The sequence below is a fragment of the Solanum pennellii genome, chromosome 6 (assembly GCF_001406875.1).
Source record: "Solanum pennellii chromosome 6, SPENNV200".
Lineage (NCBI taxonomy): Eukaryota > Viridiplantae > Streptophyta > Magnoliopsida > Solanales > Solanaceae > Solanum > Solanum pennellii.
In genome coordinates, this window is record NC_028642.1 from 3,667,832 (window position 1) to 3,694,968 (window position 27,137).

Consider the following 27,137-nt stretch of genomic DNA (forward strand, 5'->3'; position numbering starts at 1 on the left):
TTTAGTATCATTTCAACTCTCATTCAACACTCTTTACAAGTTATCAGCTAATTAACATAAATCTTTATGAATATCATTAATATCCCAACAAAATACTAAAGAGAGAGGGGCTGGGTAGTAGTTACAAAAGCTAAATATGGATGGAATCACAAAAACATAATTTACTGAAACCATCCCAAAAATTGGCATAGGTATAATAAATATATTGAGGTTAAAATTGTCAAAATTTGAAGCGCTAACGACTAACAAATGAAAATTCAGTATCGTAGTAGAGGGTTGCTGTGAGGCGAGGGAGGAGATCCTTGTGCGAGTGAAGATTTGCTTGAATCGATGGACAAATAAAAACTACATCTGCTCTTATAGATCATTCATCTCACCTACCTAAGTAAGCATTGAAGCTCCTCTAAAAAGTAGATCCATTCCTCAGTATGTTTTCTTTCTCACTAGAGGTCTTTTCACCTCTTTCTTTGCTGAAACTACTGATGAAGACATTCCCATCATCACTTGGTATAAATCCTTCAGTCTGCAACAAAGAAATCGAAACAGACATTTTACTAACTTCATTGGACGTCCATTAAAACGATAAGCATAAAGAATTAGATCAAAGGAAGTTCCCCAGATACCTTGGCATCCCAATGAAAAGTGCAATGACTGAAACTCCAACAAACAGAGGGTACACAGGAGCTGGAGTTAAATCCTGGAATCATAGGGGAGACAGAAAGGGCAAACCAACATCTATATCATCACAGAAACAATAAAAAGAATATTAGTGTCCAATAGTTGATACACATTACCTGTTTCTGGTGATTGAAATCGATTTTGTACTTGAGTGGACCCACATGAATTTGAGAATTTTTCTCTAAATCAACCTCAATAACATCTGATTCAAATTTGTGAGTCCTTGAAGGCAGAGATGATCTCAGCTGTACAAGGTATTTACCCTTAGGCAAGTCCTTCACCTGGAAAAAGTTTGAGAGGGGAAGTGGAGAGTTGTACTCAATCTTTGACGGATCAGCAGCAGACTTGATCTCCACATGGAGATGTGAGTTGAACTCTTTGATTTTATGCCCTTCAACATGGCCACTTATAATTGTCCTTTCTGGCTGTTCAAATACTACAAAATCTAATCCCCTAGAGTCCTCAGCGTTCACCTGCAAGGTATATGAAGTTAGCACAAGCAAAACATATGTCAAACAACTGTGCCTTTAAAGGGACAGATTCAATGAAATTTACAAACTATGTCTCGTATTTTAACCATAACTAAAACAAAATAGGAACTTTGTTGTCTCACACAGAACATCTAGACATACACAGACATGATGTAGAAGTCCATACAGCTAGAATCTTTGCAAAAGTGTGTAATAAAAGTTGCAATGTATATATTCTTACTTCTACTCATCCTAAAACCCATTCAGTGGAGTGCTTCCTCATATTGGTTAGTTCATCTTTTAGAAGACTAAAGAAGTACAAGCAATTCTGGGTGGATTTTAAAAGAAAAGCTATTCCTAGTGCAAACCAACAATAATAAGATTCTCCATGTTTTATTTTATTCTGATAAAGGTAAAGTTGTATTCCTCAGCAATAAGGTATGCTGGCAACCACCAAAAGATTTACATCAAAGATAAAAAAAAAAAACAAATCAAGAAAGCTGTGACTAAACTTATAAAGAAGAAAAAAAGTTAAAAGTCTGTCGAGCATCCTCTATATCCTCCTCTTTACGCAAAAAAAAAAAAGAAGTCTTCATACAATGCCATTTAAGCTTTTGCATTGATTCTGCAGTATTTTCAAGACACCTCTTATTTCTTCTCTCCAAATACTCCACCATATACAAGAAGGTATCATATTCCACAATTTTTTCTGGTTCTTACTACCCCCTCTCCTCACCCAGCAACTAAGCAGGTTTGCTGTGTGTTCTGGCATTGTCCAGTTTGTGATTAAAGAAGCAAGGAAAGTTGCTACTCCATATTCACCCCACTATTCTTACACTTCTAACTGATCCTCTTGCATGCCCTTTACGGAATGTAAATATATGATTTAAATTCCTTTCAGTTCAAAGATCAACATATAAGAACAATTTCAAAAGGATAACCAAGTTTATGATTTCCTATTCACTCATGAACATTAAAGGAAAAATGGCAATATGAAGTGTACCAACCTGAACGGTCAGAAACTCAGGAGATGCACGCTCAATCATAGCTCCACCAGATGCAACTTTCCTTGCTACTTTAATCACATAAGTAGTACCGGGTAGGAGTCCTCTCAAACGGTAAAATCCTGTTGAATCTGTTACTGTCTCCTCATACAAGCCTTTTGACTCGGATCGAGCTTCTACTGAAACACCTTCTTTTGGCTGACCAGACAAGAGTTTAACTACTCCCATGGCACTGTAAAGAAGTTAAAACCATCTGAGTCCAACAAAAAATGGAAAAGATACTGCAAATGGCATGTCAAATTGAACAAATCCTAGCCGATCCACCTAAGTGAAAATTGTTATTAAATGTGAACTGATATCAGCAAGAACTCAAATTTCTCTTCTTTCTTGTAGAGACTCCGTAAGAGTACTCATAGGTCTTGAGCTTATTTTGTCATATGATAATTAGAGAAGTAGCAAAGCGTACCTAAAACAAATTCCCTTCATCAAATAACTAACAACAAAGGCAGAATACATCAATAGTCCCTTAAGCTTGCCAGTAAATATCATTTAGACATTTGAACTACAACAGGTTTCAGTTGAGCACCAGAACACGTGACAAAGTATTTCTATTGGACACTTTTGACTCAAATTTGTAGAAAAGCTTTTGTGCATATTCTCAAGCCTCTATTATGCCAAGTTAATCACTTAAAATATACCATATCCTTTAACTATATGCATTAGGGTCAATAAGCCATAAAAGTTCAGGCCAGTTCCAATTGATGTTGATGTGTATAACTGAAGTAGGCATAATGGGCGCTTGAAAACATGCATAAAAAATCAAAATGTGAACCGGAGTATCCAATAGGGACAATTTATCATGTGCTTTAAGTGCTCAATTGAAATACACCATAATTTAAACTGTCCAAATAAATTCAGGTAAGTTTAAGTGGTTATCAATATATTCAACCAACAGTTAAGGTTCAACTTAAAAGGATAAACAGACAACCAATTCTCAACTAACAAGTTAGGGCACCATATCCAATATGATACCTGCCAAACCTTTCACCATTTCTATTTTTGTTGTTTTTTTCTTGTTAGTTCTTCGTATGTCCTCGGTGGGTCGCCAGCATGTCACTCCATCGATGGACATTTTAAAGGATGGACAAATTGAGAAAAGAAGAGAGAGGATATGAAGGACTAATATATATTACTGTATTATAATGTCAAGAAAAACATCTATTAGCGTTAACGTATAATGCAAAGATTTCCTAGTGTTTATTCGGTAAATTGGATGAGTTCAAAATACACTAGACCATTAAATGAAAAAACAGTACATATTCTCATGTCATTGCATGCCCTGTCATTTATTCTTTAACAAATGCTATGAACTTTCTTTTTACAACTGAGGAATTCCCAAGGGCCAATGGCGCATGGTTTAAAACTCGATGGACAATGGGTTTGCTTCTCTACCCTTCTCCACTTAAATACCAGGCATTCGTCTGTGAAAAAATTCAAATCCATAACATGCACCTAACCCACATGCACTGAGCTCTAACCCTTAGACCAAAGCCCTGGGGGAAAAATGTTTTCGTGTTTAAAGGTAATTGATTGGATAAAAGCACCCAACTGGAGTGCTCATGTTTCGGAATAATCAAAGACCTCACACAACTCACGGGCATCAGCACATTCCACTTATACATATTTGTGTAGATATACCTGTATGCAACACGCGTTGCATGAAAGACGACTTCCTTTGACTCTCCAGAACCAAGTTCGATTGCCTCTGCTGGAGGGGAGAAAGCATATTCCTACGCAAACATTAGCAAACATTCCCTCTTTAGAGAAACTATTATAATTGTAATATGTATGTTGTAAAATATTGTAAGCATCCACAAACAAATCCCACGTCACTTGCACTGGTTCATGGGAAGGGAATGAGAATACTCGTCTATCTAACGTAGCTTGCATTTTACTAGGGTTTCATCTGTACCCATGAAAAGAATAACAAAAATTTAACTTTAAGTCGATTATTTTTACCTAAGAGGTACATAACAACTGAGCTGTTGTTCTCTGAGTTAACAGATCATTAAACATATATATTTAGTACAGATCACTTAAATTTATCTGTTCTCTAGCACTTAGCAGAAACTATTGTTAATGAACTAGAACAAATGGTGGAGAGTTATTCCTTCATATATATGGTGGGCAGTATAGAGGAGAGAAATGCCAGATGATTTAAAGATAGGCCCAGTGTTATCAAAGGTGAAAAGCGCAAAAAAGCTCTAAGGTCCTTGGGGGCTTTAAGCGCAAATAAAGTGTGGGATTTAATGAAAAAAGGCGCAAAGGGAGAAAAAAATACAAATATATATGTTTAGTCCAAGACTAATAATTATAAACATGAATGGCACATTTATGACCAAAGAAAATGAAAAATATTTGTGATAAAGTGAAATATCAATTGTTTAGTGTCATTTCTTTATAATAGGCCCATTGGCAAGGAAAAGTTTGTCTTAGAACCTTGATGAAGACACTGAAGCGCACATGAGGCAAAGCGCTCAACATGTTTTGAGCATCGCTTCAGGGCTTAAGCGCGCTTAAAGCGCGCCTTTGATAACACTGGTCATAGGCCCAATTCTATTCACACAGTCAAATGGAATTGTATTGTATATCTACTTTTTTGGTGTAAACAATTATGTATAGAGTATACTGAACAGATTATAGATCTGATAGGGAATCTGTAATTCTTATGATGATGGCCAGCACATCCTCAATGCTGAAGAATATTGTCAGTTTCAAAAAAAACACAAAGGAAAGCAAAATTAGGATTCTTTGAAAACAATCAAACATATCATGTTTCTTGATAGTTACGAAAAATAATCATGTTCAAGATTACAATACGAATTCACAGTTTGCTACAGGATACTGTTCCATAATGACAATAATATGTTCATGGTAAAAAGGGGTAGCCCTATACACTAAGCCCCCGCTATGCAAGAGGTCCAGGGAAGGGCTGGAGCACAAGGGTACAGTGTACACAGCCTTCCTGCATTTCTGTAAGATGCTGTTTTCACAGCTCGAACCTGTGACCTTCTGGTCACATAGCAGCAACTTTACCAGTTACGCCAAGGCTCCCCTTCGACAATAATATGTCCACAGTATCATACAATTAAATTAAATAAAAGGCAAATTGGTTTGTAACAGAAAGAACTACATATAGGCTGTAAAGCAACAGCTGCTGCTCAATGGTCTAGCAAATTTCGTAATGTACAGATCTCTTATCTTGATATCATTGCCTAGGTCCCCAAGAAATTCTTATCAAGATAAGAGATAAATCAACATCTATATCCCAAGATGGTCATAAAAGCCTAAGATTAGGGAACAATAAATACCTTAAGCAAGGGTCGGAGATAGAAACTCCCTGGAAATAAGTCCCCAAATACAAAAATCCCACCAACACCTGATACTGTATTGTTCCTGTAACCATCTTCTCCACTTAATGATAAGAGAACTGATGGAAAAGGCTCGTTGGCTTCTTCTCTAGAATATATACGCACTGAAATTTGGCCCAGCTTCTGACAAGAAAAGGAATGAGGTCCAGCTTGCTTTACATGGTAGCCCGGCTGTGAATAAAGAAAGAAATATTAGGTAGCTCCACAAGAAAGAGAAAAGAAAGCTTATACATTAGTCGAGTCCACAGAACCCTAGCAGCAAATAAGCTCCAATAAGAACAGCTGATAACATACGATTGAATGCAATCAAGGAAAACTATAGCAACAAGAAAGAACAAATTTGCTAGCAGTCTCATGATAATCCACCGGATTCATACTTCTAGTCTTATTTGGCCAGCAATGCACATATACGAAGAAATCCATACCATTAGTACAAATGCCCCATATATCATTGAAAAATGATAACATAACTCAAAAGGGATGTAGAGACTGTTAATAATCTAGAGATGCTATTGATCTGCTCAACAAAGCATTATGGAGAAACAAGAAACGCTCGGGCAGTTATTATAATGTTAAGATCATTCAAACCTTTGAAGCTTCAACAGTATAACTTATATCATCATATAGAGGCCCTGCGACATATAAGCCATCTATCCCTGTGGTAGTTTGAAGTGCTAAATCGCCTTGCTTAAGTGGAGCACTTTGGCTGTCTCCTGTAGCAATTATTTTGACAACAACATCATTGAGAGGGGGAGAAACTGATCCTTCTATATACATCCCAAGTCGACCAGCAAAAGGAGGAATTGAAGATTGGCAGCCATCTTCCATCACAGCAACCTAGAGAAAGCAAAGAAAGACAAACTAAGAGTAGATACACAAAAACTACTTTAATTAAAACTTGCAATTCCACATACATGCTGCTGTGTGGGATAAAATAATATTTTTTTCCCGCCATCATCCCTGAAACATGAAACAACAGTTAGAAATGCAAGAAAAGCTGAGGAATTATAACAAAGTGGCATTTAAAAATACATCTATTCTTGATTGTGTGCAAGGCAATGTCTCAAAGCATTTGAGCATGTCAGGAAACACATTTACTCCGATCTTTGAATTCTAAACATTCTGCCATCTAATACCATATGCATCACACTACAAAGTGCACGAAACAAGCTCGAAAATACAGCTAAAAAAGTGAGCATATATTTTGGAAAGTCAGAATCAGGCAGATGAAGGTGCAGAGGTGGATGTTGAGAAGATACATGTTGCAGAGATGAGGATGTTGAGATGGATGTGTGGGCACACTAGGACTCACAAGATCAGGTATGAGGTTATCCGAGAGAAGGTGAATGGCCCCTGTGGTGGACAAGATGAAGGAAGCAAGACAGATGGTTTGGACATGTGTAGAGGAGGTGCACCAACGCTCTACTGAGGAGGTGTGTGTAGGGGATGCGGAGGGGTTGGAGTAGGCTGAAAATGTATTGGGGAGAGCTGATTAGACAAGACATGGTGAACCTTCATATTACCGAGGACATGACCATAGATAGGAAGGAGTAGAGGTCATGTATTAGGATAGAAGGTTAGTAGGGGTAGAGTGTTATCGTGCCTTACGTAGCCCTAGTGCCTGTTGTAGGACTAGTTGATCCCTGTGTCCTTGACATATGTAGTTTAGTGTATTTCGATTATCACACTATTTTGATGTTGTTTTTCTCTTGTAGACTTTACACAGCTTTTCTTATTAACCGCTATTCTTTCTTCCACTGTTTTCTTCTTTTTTACTTGGGTTGGATGCACTTGGGTCAAAGGTCTTTCAGAAACAGCCTCTTTACCTCCATTAGGTAATGGTAAGGTCTGCGTACACTACCCTTTTCATACACCATTTTGTAAGATTTCACTGAGTATGTTGTTGTAGAATCAGGCAAATTAAGGTTCTTTATCATGTCAAGTCTGTCTTAAGGCTTTATTGTCTATACAACTCATTCAAACTAAGCAGGTTACTCGACTCGGATACAAAGAATCCAATAAATAGATACATAGCTAAACAAAAGCAGATTGAATTACAACAAAAGGTTACTTTCTCTCCCTTAAGGAATTAAAAACAATCACACTAGAACAATCAATACATGAACATCTATCACAGGCAAAAGGTCATATTCCTTAAAGTTCCTTATCAATCTATGTATTTTTGTTTTGAAGGAAAGACCAAAATGAGAGACAGAGAGAGAACGAGTGGCAGAAGAGCATAAAAAGAATAATGAGACAGAGAGAACGAGTGGCAGAAAGCATAAAAAGAATAAAATCAAAATATAATTCACACACCGTGCATCTCGAGGAATAAAAGTAAATTTTCCTCCCGGACTAGCCCACATGGAAAACTCGTAGATGGCTGCACTCGATTGATCAACTCCATAAGGCACACGTCTTGCCAATAGACCATCAACAACAGAACCATCACTGTCCAAAATGTCCAACGGTATATTCTCAGGCAAGCCCTCAACGCTACTAAATGAGCTTGATTCAACATGGACATGACCCTTCAAGAGATAGCTCTCGCCTTTCAAATAGATAGGCTACAAACAGAAGAAAGTATATGAGAAGACATGCATGATAAATGAACTAGTTCAATAGAAAAAATTCTAACTCCAAAAGGATCATACAGAAAGGTTAGATGTGTCAATGATCACAGATGAACTCCCAAAAGAAATACATGAATTTGGAAAGCTCAGCTCATGCACTCCCGGAGATTCTACGCACACGTGTTGAGAACCCTTCTGCAATTCAAGAGCCAGAAAAAGAAAATGAGATTCTCGTGTTAGAAGATCTAAGAGAACTTTTTGAGGTGGACTAAACCAACCTTGATGTTCAAGTTCATTCCAGAACCATCTGATTGAGTCAGTAAGCCCTCCACATCATGGCTTGAGACTATGTTGACCCAGAAACCTTTTTGAACAAAATCTACCCCTTTAACATCCTCAGCGCCAACTTCTAAATTAATAAAACTCTTCTCCCAGCACCATTTATCTTGGCCTGATGATGCTATTGGATAATTGTTTTTTACCTGAAAATAAGATAAAATAAAATGACATAATGCATTGCCAATTAACTGAAGGAATAGATTAACGAATGCAATAGATACTGTAATTTCAGCTTAGACTACTTCTGGACACAAAGATTTCTTTAGGAAACCAAACATGAATAGAGTACATGCACTCCTTGATGCAGAAATAGGCAAGAATGTAAGGCTTGCAATGGTCAAATGGGATATTGTTACTTCAAAGCAGGAAAACAGAGGTTTGGACATTAAGAGCTTAAAATTACAAATGGGATAGTAGTTTTCCACATGGTTTGGGTTGGATGCCTAAGGTTCCGAGGAAGGTGTGCTTCTTCGTGTGATAATCTACTAAGGGGGTAATTTTGATGGCAGAGATTCTTAGGAGACGAAAGGTTATTCGCATAAATTGGTGTTTCCTTTGTAAGGAGGCAGCGGCGGACAATTTGCACAAGACATTAGCAACAGAAACAAGTCTGTTTGAGATTGTTTTAGGTAGAAAGCCCATGACTGCATTAGATGTTGCCAAAACGAAGAACCAAGGGAAATGTCCAGCAGCTACAGGCCTGCAAGGGACAGACCTAAAATGATTTCAGAGGCACAAGACAGCCTGTGCAAGGCTCCGCGACGCATGAAGTAGAGGTTAATGTGCGTGACTAGGTATTGCTGAAACTCACGCCCCATATCAGGAAGCAAATTGTGGGTAAAATTCGGCATAGGGGATTGATCCTAAGTACGACGGCCTATTTGAAGTGGTACAACAAGTCGGTGAGGTTGCTCACAAATTGAAGCTGAAAGGTTATAGATTCATCCCACTTTCCATGTGAGTTTCTTGAAACCTTACTTCCCAGATAATGATGATCCGAATAGAAACAGATCAAAGAGGACACCTCCTTCTATTCCAACATAGTTTGATGCTGAGATAGAAGAGATCCTTGATCACCAGATTGTTGGCACAAGTAAGAAGAATAACAAGACTGAATTTTTGGTACAGTGGAAAGGCAAGAGTGCGACAGATGTTGTTTGGGAGAAGACGAAGGATTTATGGCAATTTGATGACCGAATCAATGACTATCTCAAAACAGTCTCGATGAGGCGCATCGAGCTCAAGGGATGGGGGTGGTTTGTTAGATGAGGGCACGCCGGTAGAGGCATGAGCGCATGGCAAGGACTTGTGCATTGGACTTGGCATGGGCATGGGGAAACAATGCAATTGTGCGGCTAAGTATTAAAGCCCAGCATTGTGTTCAAGATGCTTGAGTGTTGGCAAGGCAGCTTGGACGTGCAAAGGCAAAGACAGACGTATGGCACCTATGGGGGCATACATGCAAACAGTAGCATCGACAAGGCAAGGAAGTTTGTTGGCTTGACAAGGCAAGGCTGTTGGGACTTGACGATGGCAAGACAAAGCTGGACAAGTGTTGGCACGAGTTGGCAGAAATGATAAAATAAAACTAAGGCTGGCAGCAGGCAGAATAATTCTAAGTGTGGGTACATGCAATATCAGCTAAGGCAAATGATTGGCATGAGTGAGGCACATGGGCATAGGCATTTGAATTCGAAATGTATTATGTCTATTAGAATATGACTGTTGTAAATTAGTTAAGTTCAGATAAGATTCTTTTCAAAGCATATACCAAGCACATGGGCAGTTGTAACTGTTTGCAACTGCCTTGGGTAGAGATTTTAAATGGGGGCAACATTTCGACTGAGGATTCAGAGAGTGTTCTGTGCCTTAGTGAATCAGTGAAGCTTCTTCCTTTGTTGAATATTGAAATTAATTAAGGTTGGGATTCGTTCCTGTACATTTTCTGTGTTTGTCAAATCACTACGCTGCCTAAAAGAAACGGTCTATACTTCGACAGATTCGTGTTGTATTGTGAGGCTGAAGTTTGTGAGTGTTGCAGACTGCCTAGCAGTGGTGTCGAGAAAGAAAATCACCCCTCTATTTAATCACAAAACACTAACTTATTTTTAACAACAAAATCAAAACACAAACCTTCTGTTACCAGATACAGTTAGCTAATAACAAGGGAGGTAAAAGCAAAGGAAAGACATTGGGATGTAAATGTAGAAATGCAAAGGGTGTTAAAAAGGCAAAGGAAAAGACATTGGGATGTAAATACACAGACAGAAATGCAAAGGGTCCTAAACAGGAAGAACAAGGCCATAGGTGGGGGTGTTACCTCAACCCTGTATTTACCAGGGAGAACATTTGAGAAGAAAAATTCATTACTCTCATTTGCCAAACCAATTGTCTTCTTATCGTCTTTATTTCTCCCATCCAGGCGCAGAAGAGTCAAAGAAACTGAAGAACCACATTTCTCCTTACAAACAACAGAGCCATGTATACTTACTTGTGCCTTCAAAAATAAGAAAAGGAGTGATCAACGAACATTTCATCTGAATTCAGATGGACTGACTTCACTACCATATCCGCAACTTAGATAATTAGTTTGAAACGACATGAAAAAAAAATTGGCATATCTTCAAAGCAGTCCTTAGTTTGAATTCTAATAACATAACTCAAATACCTGATAGAATTTGACATCCAATATCGGACTCCTGACTAAAACATCAATATGAGAAGGAGAAAATAGAAGTTCTTTAGCGTTCTCAAGTTTTGCTGGGATTGCAGATAAGCGATAATCACCAGGAGGAACCTGCAGCAAGTGGAGATAAAACATTAAGTGTTCCAAACAGAAAATATTGACAAAGTTTTAAGTTCCATTACATCTGAGGATGATGATAGAAAAATCCACTCTACACAAAGCTACAAGTTCCTCCTTTATTCTTCATTTTACCAGCTAGACCCATCACATCTTCCCCATTTTAAACATCAGTTTTTACAGCTGGTGAACAAAAACCTACTTACAGAACTTCAAAAAAATTGGATATCTGCTGGCCCCAACACATCTCTTGTTCCCTATCTCTATCTTCTCACCAATCATACCTGTTATCTTTTGCTGTTCCAAATCACCACCAAACTAGCCTAGAAAGTAACAGTATAAACAACAAACCTACAATAATCAATCATCAAATTTTCTCATCCCTTCTGCCGCCAAAGAGGTAAGAGGTCCTGCTTATTGACAACCTGGTCATTCTAAGGAACTTCTTGAAAAATTTATCAACATTCCTCTTGAAAAAAACACTTTGACCACGATCTTTTTGTTATCCTTAAACAATCTTCTAATAAGAAATTGGTGGTTGGAGGCAAACTAAAGCAAGCTAAGTCCACTATTTAAGACGAGAAGGATAGAGGGGCGGATCTCACTCCCGAATTTGGAGGGTTGCGGTTGGCAAAAAGGGCTGGCTTCTTGAGATTTCTTGGTCACTAAAAATAATATAGAATTGGTGATTGGCAGTACTTTCATGTAATTACTAAGAATATTACAAAAAACAAAAAATGATGTTTGATGATAGACTAAAATTGGAAAAACAATGTCTTCTATACAAAAATACAAGAATACAAAGTTGAGCAATGAAGTTGAAAAGTGTCCTCTTTCACCTAAAAGCTTAAGCCCAAGATACTAGATATGGAGAACCTAAAGTCTCATCCTTCCCTAACATTAAAAAAATAGCAATGGAGAACGCAAAAATCTTGTCTCAACCTTCTCTAACACAAAAATTGTTCCCACGTTCCAAAAGATACTTTTCACACACAGACAAACAGAGACTTGGCTAAGCAACTCTATTATATACAAAACAATAAAGCAGAATATAGACTAGATTTGAGGCAAAATTAGAAGATTCGGCTATTTCCTTCAAGTTAATTATCCTATTACTCATTGGTTACTGACCAGTTTGTTCTTCTAGATCACTATTGATCAAATTAACTTCTGAAGACAGCATGCTGAGCTCCCTCCAACAACACCCCACCCACCCAAATAAAGAAATGTTGTGTCTTAATAAAACAAGCACCAATAAATGATGGATTTCATGTTGTGCATCCTCTAATAAACAAGCACCAATAAATGATGGATTTCTTGTTGTGCATCCTCCCACCCCCTCTAGGGAGTCTGGAGAAGTATATTATTGATGCATCCTACAGATCATACTTTCCCGTAACGGGGCTAATGTGTTAGATACATGCCATTATACTTTTGACAGCACCTTATAACAGTGATGGAAAGTATTCAAGAAGCAGAAAAAAGTAAAAATAATATTCACTCTGCCATACCTCAAAGCAAAAATGGCCACTCTCATCAGTAAGTTTCACTTGAGGTTTGACGTTTTGTGGGCCATGAGTCAGAGCTACCTGCGTGTACATAACCATTTGCAAGAGGACAATGGAAATATCAAAAGAAACTACAAATATTATTTAAGTTCGGACCATGAAACTAGACAATTGACAACTCGGGTAGGTGTATGATACTGATTTGTAAGGAAGTAAAAACTAGTATCAAGCCATTAAAACATTCAAACCAAACTCAGTTAACATAACAATTATCAGTACATAATTGCTAACAGTAACTTCCACAAAGTAAACTAACCACTCGTAAAGAAAAAGGTTATATTATACAGAAAGGCCAACCAGCATAACAAACTAATTTCAGATTTGAATTATGTCTCATGTGCAAAACACCAATAGCCTAAGAAAGTTGCAAATTTGATAGAATAACAGAAAGAGGAACATGATACCTTGGCTTTGAATTCAGAATTAACTGTTTCTGCAACACCACATACATCATATGATGCAGCTTTGATGTCAGATATAGAAGCCATATTAGGCAATACCTATACAATCATTAGTATGGTGGAGGTGGAACCACCAAAAGAAAGGGGTCAGTTAGTAACAATTTGGAATAAATGACTATATAGCAAAATATTTGCACTAAAAGGAGATAGATCTTGCAAATCATCATTATAAATTTCTTAAACGATGCAGTTATAAGCTTACCAAAAAGTCAATGAGCCTGTCAAATCTGTAGTGCACTTTCTTTGCTTCTATTGTGTATCGTTTAGACGTGACCTGGAGATGCTTTGCGAGTCAGTCAAATGCAAAAAATAAAAATAAAAATGGGCTATGAAGCATGCACATTAGAGAAGAACAACCGTGAGATTTCTATTGAGGGTGAAGCAACTATCCTTACAATGAAAGCAAGGCCCCTGAGCTGATCTACAACTACTGCTTCTCCCTTTTTCTTTGTTATTGAACCAATATTTCTCTACTTGGTCCTTTTTGGACTTTCAGGCTTAAACTTGCGTTGACTTCTACTGTTAATTTTTTTGTGACAGCAATATGCGGCTTGGGGGTTGTTTGTCTCATATTGGGACATCACCTGAGTCAGCAAGCCATCTATATAGAGTGGTGTCCATAACTTTCAGCAACTTGATATTTTTTATCAGCATTCAGCAACGCAAGTTTTCTTAGTGTAAAATCAGATACTTCCCCGTTGTAACCCATTAATCAATCCTATTTGGCCTTAATTACTAGTAATGTCATGATTTCTGTTACTTCAAGGTGGAAACATTTTACAGGAGCAGATTAGCACCTTCAGGCAACTCAATCAAGCATTTGAGGTCCTTTAAAAAAATCCAAGCATTTGAGGAAGTGAAAGGCAACAACAACATCATAACAAACGTAATCTCAAAGTGGGTCCACGAGGAAGTGAAAGGCAAGGTATTGAACACAAAGGAATGATGATACTAATTCCTAACCACAACGGGTAGCAGACGGAGCTTAAAAGCACCATCAGATATTCTTACTTTTACCAAATAGACAACCACAAAAAAGACTGATGCTAAAGACAATCTGGTAGTATTTAAAACAAATTGTCAATTCTTCAACATACAAAACTTTGAAGCTATAACGAGGCTGCAAATAGAATTACCTGGTCAAGCTTATAATATCCTTCTTTATCAGTGATAGATTTTTTTTGTCCATCAACTAAAATTTCGACACCCTCAATGCCGTTACCATCTCCATCAACCACACGACCCCCAACAGAAAATCCAGTGACCTATGAAAAAATAAAATGCAACAGCTTTTTGACACATTCTTTTGCTTAAGGAATTACAGGGAGAACCTGATGTATCAATGATTCTAAAGGACAAATACTCGGAACATGTGATGATGCATAGCACTTGATACAACCAATTTGTCAAGCAGAAAGAGTACAGTTACTGAATAAAGCATCCACCCTCCTCTACCTTAGGTTTTACAGAAAATAGCTGATTAACAACTCAAATAATATTTCTCACATAAACATGTAGCTTTTTCATGAAGAAAACATAGCTTTCTTGATATGAAAGAGAAATGAAAAGATTGATGTTCAAAGCAAACAACTGCTCACCACAAAAAGACTTTTCATTGTCATAAAATCTTTCCAACTTTCAAAAAAAATCCTCTAACTAAATGGATGTGTGAGATTATAAAGTACACAATGAATAATTTATCCAAGTGATTAAGAGAATTTGAGTCTTTGAAATGGCAGTTGCAATTGAAAGATTTAAACATAAGCAGTCAAATAGGTTGTAATACCTTGTTATTAATACATTTTCTCACCAACAAAAATAGCAGCAAACTGAAGTTTTTACATACTTCTCAGCAGATACTTAGCCAAAAGGACAATTTCTAATTCCCAGAAAATACAATAGAGGCCCATTTAAACCTGGTAAGAAGAAAACAACATGCAATACCATACCTGAAACTTTTCCGGCACTATTACATGGTCATGCTGAACCGATATCGACATTGAAGAAGGTGAAACATCAAAAACGGTGTTTTCACCCTTGTAGAAGGGTATAAGCTTGTAAACCCCTGCATTAGTTCAACAGATCAATCCTTATAACCAAGAAGAGGGGGTAAAGGTGATGATAAATGGTATCTTACCCAATTAGAAAGGTAGATACTCATACGGGAACACACTTAAAATGTAGAATAAACCAATTCTAGTACTCGAACAGCAATAAATATTCTTCATATTTTAGTTTTTCTTTACGAGTTTCTTCTTTTAGTTGACCAAACAGCACGAAAAAATAATAATGACGAAGCATTCTGAACTTCGTTTTCCGGCAGCAATCATTGTTAATATCCTACTGAAAGAAATGCAGTGTTAACTGGCTGCGCGACACTTTTGAATGACCTAGCCAAACCCACAGCAGGCGTCCATTCCACTAAAGTTGCTTTGTGAACTGTGTGAAGGAATATGAAAAACCAGAAAAGGAGGACAACCAATCATCTCTTGCATGAACAGAATGAGTAATATCTAAAGGGGAAACGGCGACAACTCAAAATGTCAAATAAAATGGAGAAACTAGTGACAAAGTAGAACCTATAAACAACCCAGCTTTACCTAAATCCTTGTCATTTAATTCAAAAGGGATATGATCGAAGGATTGGAAGTGTGAGTATAGAGAGCCCTCTTTGGAAACCTTTTAGAAAGGAGATCATATGCATCCAACAAGGGAAATTGACAACATCTTCTGCAGCAACTTGTAGCATTCCCAGACCCCAGTCACTTACCTCTAGGATAGCTTCATCTATAGCCAGATGTAGAAAGAAGAAAGGTGAAATTGACAGGCTATACTTGAGGGAAATTGTGCTGAGAAAGGTATCTCAATGGCGAGTATTAATTGGAAAGCCTAGTACAGACGGTCTTTAATTAAACTTATTTCTGGGGATGAAAATGGCCACTCTTTTTCAGGTTACGCATGGTTCAAGAGAGATCTCAATGATATGGTGAGAGAGAAAATTAGTAAAGTTGACCACAGAAACATTGTGCATGTTGTTATTAATAATGCTCTGATTCTTTAAATCTAGTCATATCCTAGACTCCGGGAAAAAAAGCCGTAGGGGCACTATGCCCCAAGCCTTTTATGGACTCCAGCATGGTTCACACTGAACTTTGTTCAGGAACATTTGCTCGACTGGTAATCTAGAGGAGAATGAAATATTCTATAACGCAATAGTGAGGGTGTGGGGAGGAATGCCTTAATGATAAAGATACATCATGAATCACTCTATAAGAAGGCAAATACAATGATGAACTTGTTACTTTGAAATTGCTCTTCTTCCATTGTCATAGCTAAAATTCAACAAAAAATTCTTTTTTGGGGAATAATAAAATTTTTCAAATTTCAAACTTGGTGACATTGTCTCCTATTATATTGAAAAACCTCCCTATTTCTACTTTTTCTTGTCAAAATGGTAGTAGTGGGATGCATTAGCTGCTCTCAGATCGAGTGTCAGGAACAACTGCTACAACAGATTTATTAGCAGATCATTGCACTTATGGCTCAAGCCGTATCCTCATAGCAAAATTCCCATAGCTACAATTCAAGAATCTCCTCCTCAATAAAAATTTAGGCATACTCACTTCAATCTGTAAAAGGGTTGCCTTATAAGACACTTAAACAAACAGGTAATTAAGTGCAATTTTCTTACAGTCTCATTTGAAATTTGAATTGGGTGAACTGTGACATAGCTTAGAGATCTGAGTCCTGCACCATGCAAACTAAGCCTAATATTTAAGTGGAGATGGGTAGAGGGGTGCGTCCATAGTCCACCAAGATTCAAAGGTTGTGATAATCCAAAATGTGCTTAAACGCCAATTTGACCGGCTTACAAGCTTTACCCAATCACCCTCTAAAATATCTGACAAAGTTAAATTATATGTTTTAAGTTATTGATGCAAAAGCAAGAAATACTTTTAATCTCTTATTTGATCTTTGCATGTCTTTATTTTTATATGATTTTCAAGTATACAAACCTAAATACTTATATAATGCTAGGAAGCAACTTACGCTTAAAACAATTATTATAATTACATATCGCCAAATCAGAAGAACTACACCAGCAAGAATAGAAGTTTTTTACCACAAGGAATGGATTTCAACGAGAAGATTCCATTAGCATCTGTCACATTGTGGCAAAGTGCTTCTCCCAATCCTAGATCACCAGGTGAATTTTTGGAGCCCTTAGGGCAATCAACCTTTGTGACATCATCTGAGTATAAATAGATATGAACTCCCAGTATGGGATTTCCCTGAAATACAGCTTATTAGAAAACATCAAAGAATCTCAACATACTATTATTTGGAACAAGAGAAGCCACGTCAGAGTCACCTAATCATATTCTTATCCTTCTCACGGAATGAGGTGTTGATTTCATAATTGTTTGGTATCACAAAAAGGGAATAGGGAAACAAATAGGTCAATTGTTCGCTACTTCATGTCAATAGCACTAGTATGATCCCAGAACAGATATATTTTTGTTGTCTTTGCTTCATAGTTTGTGTACTTTCATTTGAATAAGAATGAATAGGAAAACAGTCACCATAGTAACACCATTAGATAACAGAAGGCAACATCAAAAGAACACAACTAACATCCAAAAGAAAAGAAAATCCTATATCTATTTGCCCTTACATGTATAGGTATATCACATTGATACAGCACCAGAAAGGGAAACCAACATATCAAAAACAATGTAATCATCCTTTCTTCCCTTTACATGTAAGAACCTTGTATCCATCTTAATCAATTGTCTAAATAGTCGCCTTAAGAAAACAAAGTTTATCTTAGATTGACAACTTATTCCGCAAGATTACTAGGTTTTCAGGTTCTTGGTTTCCATATGATTGATTAGCCTACTAAGAAATTATGGCTACTTCAACTATCTAGAATTATTTTTGCATTGTTTAACGAAGGTAATGAGAGGTATTATTCCAAGTAAGCTTTAAAGTTTATTTCAAATCCTAAGTTGCATGTATTAAAGAACAGGCTGGAGACATCTATCTCAGGCAAAATTAACTATTTTAATATATTCTCCACTGCACTAGTATGTGCAAGTTTCTGCTAAAATTAAACTGGTGCAAGGAAGTAACTTTTCATTTCCTTTACTTCTCTTTACAACATTACTCTTTTTTCCCATGAATGGCAAGTATTTCTCTTTACCACATTACTTAGGAACCACTATCCACATAACTTGCTTGAAATAGAATAGGACTATCATATATCATATCATATCATCATATATATAAAAGAAAACCTTAGGCCCGCCTATGTGGCGCCACCACAAACAAGAATTCCCTACTAGCCTTCCCCTTTCATGAAAAGTTGGGACTTTTATGAAGAGTTGCGACTTTAATGAAAACTTGTGACTTTTATGAAAAGTTGCGACCTTTATGAAAAGTTGCGATTTTAATGAAAAGTTGTGACTTTTATCAAAGGTTGGGACCTTTCCGAAGGGTTGCAACTTTTCCAAATAGTTGTAAGACTTTCGATAAGGCACAATAAGTATTTGTGCACACTACCCTTTATTGTCTATAAATAGAGGGATTTCCTCTCATTTTAAAACAACGAAAATTTTAAACCTCCTCCTCCTCTTCTTCTTCACAACTATATATTTGTGTACTTTGTTCCTGTTGAATGGCTCACTTACACCATTGCTTATGTTACGGGTCTTGGTATGTACTTTTACCGTCATTAATTTATGCTTCTGTTATTAAGGATAAATGATAAGATGTAATAACTTCCATTTTTCTTTACATTATTAATGTTTGTTACCACGTAATCTTGCATGTAAGATAATTTAGTATTTTAGTTTTAATGACGGATAGTTTTAAAATATTATTTTATAAATTCTGTTATTTTAAATTCCCCCGTGAAGCGCAGGTAATATTACTAGTTTTATATTAATTTTGCATTATGATACCAAGGTAGCCATACAACATTGTCTCATAAAGAAGTTGAGATTTCACCTCTCATAACTCACTAGAAGAAGACACAACCTTGGCTATTAAGATCTCCACCTCCTTCCCACATTTTCATCACTTTCAACTATGTGAGAGAACACACAAGTAGGTACAAATTTTTTCGATCACAACATTCCAAATACCTCAAGTCAGTTTTAGCAATGATCATGTCTTGAATTGTGTGTAAATATACTCCAAAGTGAAATGACTATGAAATACAGAAGATGCATGATTAAAAGGTCTCCTTGAACTATCTAATTTCTTCGAAGAAATACATGCAAATTGTAACAAGTTGCAGCAGCAACTGTAATATAAAACTTAAAACAGAAACACAGATCAAGTCATTACTAGAGAAACTCACCTGAGCAACCACAGATCCACGAATATCATAACCAGATACAAAGAAGAAGTCCTCCAATATTCTATTTTCGAAACCCAAATCAATCTGCAATGAGAACCAACATGGTAGATTCAAGTGATTATTCAATCAGCGGTACTTATTCCAAATGGATGTACAGTAATTTAGGAAGTACACATGGTAAACAAAGTCGATGAGATTACACCGAAAGAAACAATGGTACTCAAAAAGAACATGAGCAACTCAAAACGCACCTCGGCCGATCCTCTAACTTGAACATTCAAGTCATGACGTGATGCACGTAATTTGTACTTCCCTGATGAAGATCAATTGGTACATTCAGATTTGTAACAGAATAATAGCATGTTAGGCACACACAGAAACAATCTATCATAAACAAAATGTCATAATCATACCTATCCAAAAAGTAGCATCAGAATCATGCAGTTGTTTAATCTAAATATACAGATTATTTGTATTTTCTCATCTAAGTATGTGCACACTAAAAAAACAACCAAACAACTTTAGGTTAACCATACCGGGTATAGCGTTTGAGAAGGAGTATGTTCCTCTGGGTGTTGATAATGCAGAGGACACAACACCACCTGTGGGAGACAATAACTCAACTTTCACATTTGATGGACCTCCATCTTTCAGAGCACAGCTCTCCCCACCAACATTTCCCACAATTCGTCCAGATACAGTGAACCTGCAGAAACAGTGACTCAAGAAAATTAGCATGTAGAGAAGTGGATAGTCCATAGTGCACATTATATGGAATGTATTGATAAATAGCTGTGTGGCAAACAAAATAAACATTGTAAAAGTTTAAAGTTACCCCTCTTTTGTTCTTTATTTATGGAACAAAGGTCCAAAGACTAATTTCAATGTTAGAAGAATAAGAACAAACCCGGTGAAGCGAAAATTTATATCTTCATTGCCATTGCAGCCAGTATGATCAATTGAAACAGGTACCTACAGAAAGATCCTCCTTTGGTCAGATACACCAGCCAGAAAAGAGAGAGAAAAGTGCAAATGCTGACAAAATTGTCATCAATATAACATTGAAGACACTCAACTTGTTCAGGATCCCATGACCACCCCTCTGGTCCATTGACTTTGATCAAGAAAGAACCCTGCAAAATGATTTCAATGCGATGTGAGAAATTCTTTCATTTCTCAGAAAACAAGAGAAGTGAGAACACCGATGGCAACGGAAGGAAGCAAAATATAAACCAAGAAGACAGGCTGTGAATGGACTAATAAAATAGTTGTATCTAGGATATTCTAGGATCTTATAAATATAGTATAGGTTGTAATTATATTTTTGATTCTCTTTCTTTCTTAAGAATATAAACATCTAGTTATTTAAACCAAACAACTTTGAGTTTCTCTCACTTCTCTTTTCCTTTGTCTTTTTTTTTTTTGACAAAATAAAAGTTCCATTGTTGGCATCAAGTGGATGCATGATAGTTACAAAAGTAGAGTAGCAAAAACAACTTATCAACTCCAGTACATATCTAGTTGAGAGCTAGGGAGCTGACAAAATTCAAGAAGGTATACATTTATTGAGGACAAATAAACCCACCTATACAAAAACATAAGACATCTAGCTTTAGTTGATACTGCATCAAAGCATCTCATATTCCTCGCATTCCAGATATTCCGAAAAATAGTAGCAAGTGTCATCAGCCAGATATACAGTCAATTTGGAGTAGAAATAAGTGGTTCTCTATCTTAGCTTCATTCCCACGTAGATAGCATCTTGAAAAAAGAGTGATTCCTCTTTTCATCAAGTTTTCATGTGTCCAAAACAGCCTTTTGTGCTAACAGTCATGTGAAGCAGGCAACTTTGTAAGGTATCTTGACCTTCCAAATGTATTTCCATGGTCAGGTAGTAATTTGTGGTTGTCTAATTCAGCATCTTGTATTCTATACTCACCTTATATAGCCCTCTACAATGTAATTCTCAGTAAAAAAAGAAGAACATTTGGGGATTAGGAATCTAAAAATCCCGAATCAAAGCTTAGTTATTAAGTGGCTATCAGAGAAACGAGAGAAATGAGAGATAATCAGGGGTGAGATCTCAGGTTTAGAAGACATATAAATGATTGGGAGGTCAATGGAATATAAGTTGCTCGGACTCTTCACTTTTACAGACGAACCCGTGTCGACACAACATGGGTGTGGATGTGGGATCCGTGTCCAATTTGGTCAACCGATTTTGGGTACTTTGACCAAAATCCATGGGAAATTTCAGGCAGTTTTAATGATTTCTGTAATACATACAAAAGTTAAGGTGAAATTAAAGAAAATGGAATACCTTTTATATAGAAATTTCTACGTCACTCATTTTCCTTTAATCTCATTCCAAGATTCTCCTCGAGTTCTCCTCAAAATATCTCATAATTTAGGTTTTATAACTCTATTTTTACACATTTTAATTACTTTTAGGCAAATCCACGCACCCGCATCCATACATGGATCCGTATTCCTGAATCTAAAAAATTAGATCAGGAAGGATCCTTCGACGCCGCACCCGTATCAAACACCCGCACCTGAGTCCGAGCAACTTAGAATAGAATAGTTGAGCTGCTGCAGTGCAAATATCTAAGCACAAATGAGTATAATCTATTCTGGTATTCAGATAAGCAAGGTAGATATTAAGTTGGCTCAGCTTATAGCTCACAAAGACCAGGTACTCATAGGTGGATGGCCTTGGAAGATGATTTGGAAAGTCAAGATACCATTCAAGGTAGCATGTTTCACTTGGTTGTTAACCAATCAGGCTGCACTCACTCAACACAACCTGGTGAAATGCAGATCTGTTCCAAGTGTTGGTTTTGTGAATGTGAGGTCGAGAAAATATACCATCTCCTTCTACATTGTAGAGAGACTGAAGTTGTGGCAGATTTTCATCAACTTAAGGGGCATCAGTTGGACTATGCCAAGGAACATCAAAGAAGCTCTAGCTTGCTGGAACAGAGATGGGAATCAGTCAGGACACATGAAGTGATAAAAGATTGTCCCTACCTGCATTTGGTGGTCTATATGCATGGAGAGAAACCAGAGATGTTTTAAAAACAAGAGTTGCTCAATGCAGAATATGAAGCTGAATTATCTGGTTCTTTTCTTTTTTTTGGTGTAAACATGAATATCCTCCCCTCCTAATCTAGTAGCTCAATAGATCTGATGTATGCTCTGGCATTGTCTTGTTCATGCTTGTGATGTTGAGAAACAGGTTCCAAACAGTAAACTTACATTACTATGCAGGAAGAGATGGCTATTTGTTTCCCTGTCAAGTTGCACAAAAAACACCTAGGGACCAGCTGCCTGCCTTTCTTCTGTAGAACTTCTTGTGTTAAACATCACTAAACAGGTGAAACACTTCACTTTTGTAGGAATGTCACTCTTCCAAAAGTAAATCCAATCATATTTTTGGCCCCCGGTCATCCCATGTAGTCCTCTTTTGTAGGCATTGTTGACTGAAAAGAGTCCATCCTTGCTATGTTTCCACAGGATTTTGTTGTGGTTATAATCATTCCAGCTAGTTCTCCCAATAGCGCTGGCACCCTCTCGACCTCCCAGTCATTGAGTAGTCTTCTTATAGATATGCCCCATCCCTATTCTGTCCAACAGTCACTCACTTTAGCATCAGGGTTTTCACAGATTAGAAACAAATCTGGAAAAAGGTCCCTGAGAGATGTTTGGTCTATCCAGCCATCTTTCCAAAATTCAGTTTTGTTTCCATTACCCACCTTGATATACATATCTCCTTCTATTTGTGACCATAGGTTCCTGATTGTCCTCCATACCACACCCCATATGGTTCAGAGGTGATTTCTGTACGCCGGGGGTTTAGTTCTCCATATTTTGCTACTGTAAATTGACGAAGTTACTAAGTTAAATGGAAGGGTATCCTCTCTAACAACTGAAGTTCTTAGATGAGGCAGTCACAAAAATTTGGCATGGTATTAGAGCAACCAGAAATTCTGGTTCAAATCACACTGCCACCCATGTATCAAAATATTTTATACATGTTAAGCCTATGAAAAAAAAAGTCCGCAAGTGAGTGGCATATTGAAGACAAAGTCAAATAAAAGCATAACCTCTCTACCAACTTAAAATTTTAGATGAGACAGTCACACAATGCAACATCTATTAAAAGATATTAGACCAAACCATGTAAAATACTCTATATATACATGCAAGGCACACCTGTCTATCTCCCCCTTTTAAAGTCAGGTCTACTACATCTTTAAATTAGATAAGATTCTATACGATGCTTGTGTTGTCAATTGTGTAAAAATAATACTTTAAGGGGTTGTTTGGTTTGAGGGATAAGGAATAACGATCTCAGGATAAAATATAGAATTATTTTATCCCGCATTTGGTTGAACTTTTGATTCCAGAAATAGCAAATCTCCACTTAATTATTGTGGTATCACTTTTATATCACACTTTTTTATCAAGGTTGGCTTTCATTGATACTTTTACATCACACTTAACATAGAATAAACACCAAAATGACAAATATAACCTTCTTCAAAGCTCTTCTGCCAAAGTACTTTCAAGATTAAAATTGAAAATAAAAGTTCATCTTCATCTCAATTATCTTGTAACACAAAACACGTGTTGTGTCACAGTTATACCCGTACATGTGTTACATTTCATCAAAAACATGTGTTTTGTTATTCATACATCCAACTTTTAGTTCGGTGAAGCAAACATCTACCAATAAAGTATATCCACCAAATAATTTGTCATTATTTGACCCTCTTATTATAATCCCGACATAAGAATCTTCATACAACTTGTTTACCAACCGAACTACCTCTAAATATCTTGAGCTAAATAACTTATTCCTCGAGAGATTTCAGTTGCCTTAAGTGGTACATAGGCCCTTGGAAATCTGGTTGAGGCATAAACCAATATTCTAATTTAAGGACAGTTAAAGTACAGGACCAACCTCAAAACACTAATGACAACATAAGTTTGTTGGCTTACCAAGAAAGAAGGAAAAAAACATAAGTCAGACCAATAAAATGTGCAACTCAGTACCATCAGGAAGAAGTACCTTATCATACACTGGAATGAAGTAATAACCATTAGGGGCACAGTGTGTTCTTTCCTTCACCAAGCCATCCAATGTGCGAAGCTCAACCTGCATTAGAAGAAACATATGCTTGGAAGATCTAGTGTGTTATCCTTACGGAGTTAATTACATTGTAATGTGTAAATTGGCGAAGGCCGACTGACAATATAAGGTATAATGGCATACTACAGCACCCATCAACACAGTGTATAAATAACTGTTAAACACTATAAACTTGAGAAGATAAATTAGAAAATCCCAACACTTTTTAACCTAGGGCTGCAAAAATGCATAGGACCTGGTGCACAGTGCTAATATTCCATGGAAAAAATTTTTCACACATAAGCAAAATGTAGCATATAATAGAACCAAACAATGGTTAAGATAAAAACAACACTTAATCATTCAAGGAACGGAATGTGAGCTAACTGTCAAGAATTTATGGTTTATGCTTATCAAAAAGAGGAATAAATTTATGTTTATGACGGTAAAAATTGACCTCCTTTTCCCTCAGCACTAATTTTTTCAATGTATGAATAATAGTATGATCATACCCTCTACGAATTATGAATTTGTAGCACTAATGAACTTCTTGGAATGTAGTCTCTGACTTTAATTTCTTAACTGTCATCATCCAATGTAAGATGAAACATGTATACATACTAAATAATTCATCATTATGAGATATTATACAAAATTTGCCTTTTTTGATTTATATATTTTCTATTGTTAAATTGAAAATACATGATAAATACTCAAGCTCCTAAGCTTAGTTTCAGTGATAACATTTCAGGATTTGCTTCCCCTAAAGGAACCCCACCTTAAGGAGGAACACAAGTATAAGCAGACTTGAATGGTTCTTTGTTTGAATGATCTATAATGAATCCAATCAGAATAGAAACTTGAAAAAGGAGAAATCACTACTTCTCAGATACAGAATATGAAAAGCAAAACCGAGCTTTACAGGCTATTCATCCAACATGGAGGATAAAGTTCCTTTTTTTTATGTCAGTACCAAGTACCAACAAAGTGAATATACATGATTCATCTAGCAGACCTCATCTAGTCCAGGATCAATGTTTAGTTGACTGATACTATCAGGTACCCATAAGGTGAAAGAGTTAAATAAAGGAGAACAATAAATGCTTATCAATTAATCAGTAGTTGCCACATACAATGATATTAGAATAATCCAATTTCGGATCGCTTGACTTCCTTGACTTGATCAGTTCCGAACTTGCCTACAGCAAAAAAACGAAAAATAGAAATAACCTAGATCAGTGTCAAACTCTTCACCTACTAAAACCAACGGACATTAACGAAATACTAAAAACAGCTCAGAATCTTTAAAACCTAAAACAATTTTGCATTCTCTGATTTGAAATCAACTAATATCAGATACCCAGTATACAGTGTAAGTATCAAACTCTTCACCAACTAAAATCAATGGACATCAACAAAATACTAAAAAACCACTAAGAATTTTCAAACCTAAAAACGATTTTGCATTTTCTGATTCAAAATCAACTAATATCAGATACCCAGTCTACAATGTTAAAGTGTCAATCTCTTCATCTACTAAAACCAATCGACATTAAGGAAATACAAGAAAACCACTCAGAATCTTTAAAACTAAAAACGATTTTGCATTCTCTGATTCGAAATCAACTAATTTCCGATACCCACTAACCCCTTTACAAAAACTAGCTCAACAGGCTTCAAAGACTGAATTTTTTTAATTCGAAAAATCAAAAATCAAAGGGAAATTAGTTGAAATCACCTCAACAAACCCCCCACATCCTTGAATTGAATCAGCAGCGGCAGTGGCGGAAACGTAGAGAATAATTGATATGATTGTGCATACATAGAAGTAGCTGGATGCCATTGCCGGCAAGAGAGAGTATACAAGTCCCTTAGTGATTAGCACAAACAGATCTCGCGCTGCTCAGTTGAGCTTCAGGGGTTGGTTCTCTCTGCTGTGATGCGCAAGGGTTTTGACTATTGTACATTAGACCTTACAGGTAGGGACACAAAGGACCAATATTTTATACTATAAAGTAATTTTTGTTATTGAGACTTTGATCTAAGCCTAAATTTGAGTGTCAAATAAAGATGTCCATAAAAAAAATTTAGATTATTAGATGGTATTTATACACAAAGATAATTTTGGGATTAATTAATATTAGTATTTATTAGGCTTTAAGTTATTTACTATTTTTTAAAGTTTTCATATATTCCGTTTATATATTTTAACTAGGATCTGTATCTACATGAACACCTGAATTAGAGTGTTAAATAAAGATGTCCATCAAAAAAAATTTAAATTATTAGATGGTATTTATACACAAAAATAA

The 27,137-nt window shown here is 36.5% G+C and overlaps 1 protein-coding gene across 1 annotated transcript; it reads right to left on the bottom strand.

Moving 5' to 3' along the window:
* Positions 1-40: 40 nt before the first annotated feature.
* Positions 41-26,814, bottom strand: LOC107022906 (nodal modulator 3). The gene is made up of 27 exons (XM_015223479.2): positions 26,564-26,814; positions 25,959-26,024; positions 24,766-24,852; positions 20,768-20,824; positions 20,599-20,663; positions 20,228-20,397; positions 19,943-20,004; positions 19,692-19,775; positions 17,451-17,619; positions 15,277-15,392; positions 14,464-14,592; positions 13,530-13,601; positions 13,271-13,366; positions 12,810-12,887; positions 11,164-11,292; positions 10,816-10,992; positions 8,435-8,638; positions 8,238-8,351; positions 7,900-8,150; positions 6,498-6,543; positions 6,172-6,420; positions 5,524-5,754; positions 3,851-3,942; positions 2,156-2,384; positions 795-1,151; positions 624-697; positions 41-523 (listed from the first exon to the last, which is right to left on the bottom strand). Exons 1-27 carry the CDS (start codon positions 26,666-26,668, stop codon positions 424-426), a joined length of 3,609 nt encoding a protein of 1,202 aa, XP_015078965.1. The 5' UTR covers positions 26,669-26,814; the 3' UTR covers positions 41-423.
* Between the last annotated feature and the right edge of the window lie 323 nt (positions 26,815-27,137).

Coding starts and splice junctions, on each gene's coding strand:
- LOC107022906 (XM_015223479.2), bottom strand. CDS start 26,668: ATGGCATCCAGCTACTTCTATGTATGCACAATCATATCAATTATTCTC. Junction 24,853..25,958: donor TGGATTATTCTAATATCATT/GTATGTGGCAAC, acceptor CTTCTAATGCAG/GTTGAGCTTCGCACATTGGA. Junction 8,151..8,237: donor TTGACACATCTAACCTTTCT/GTATGATCCTTT, acceptor TTCTGTTTGTAG/CCTATCTATTTGAAAGGCGA.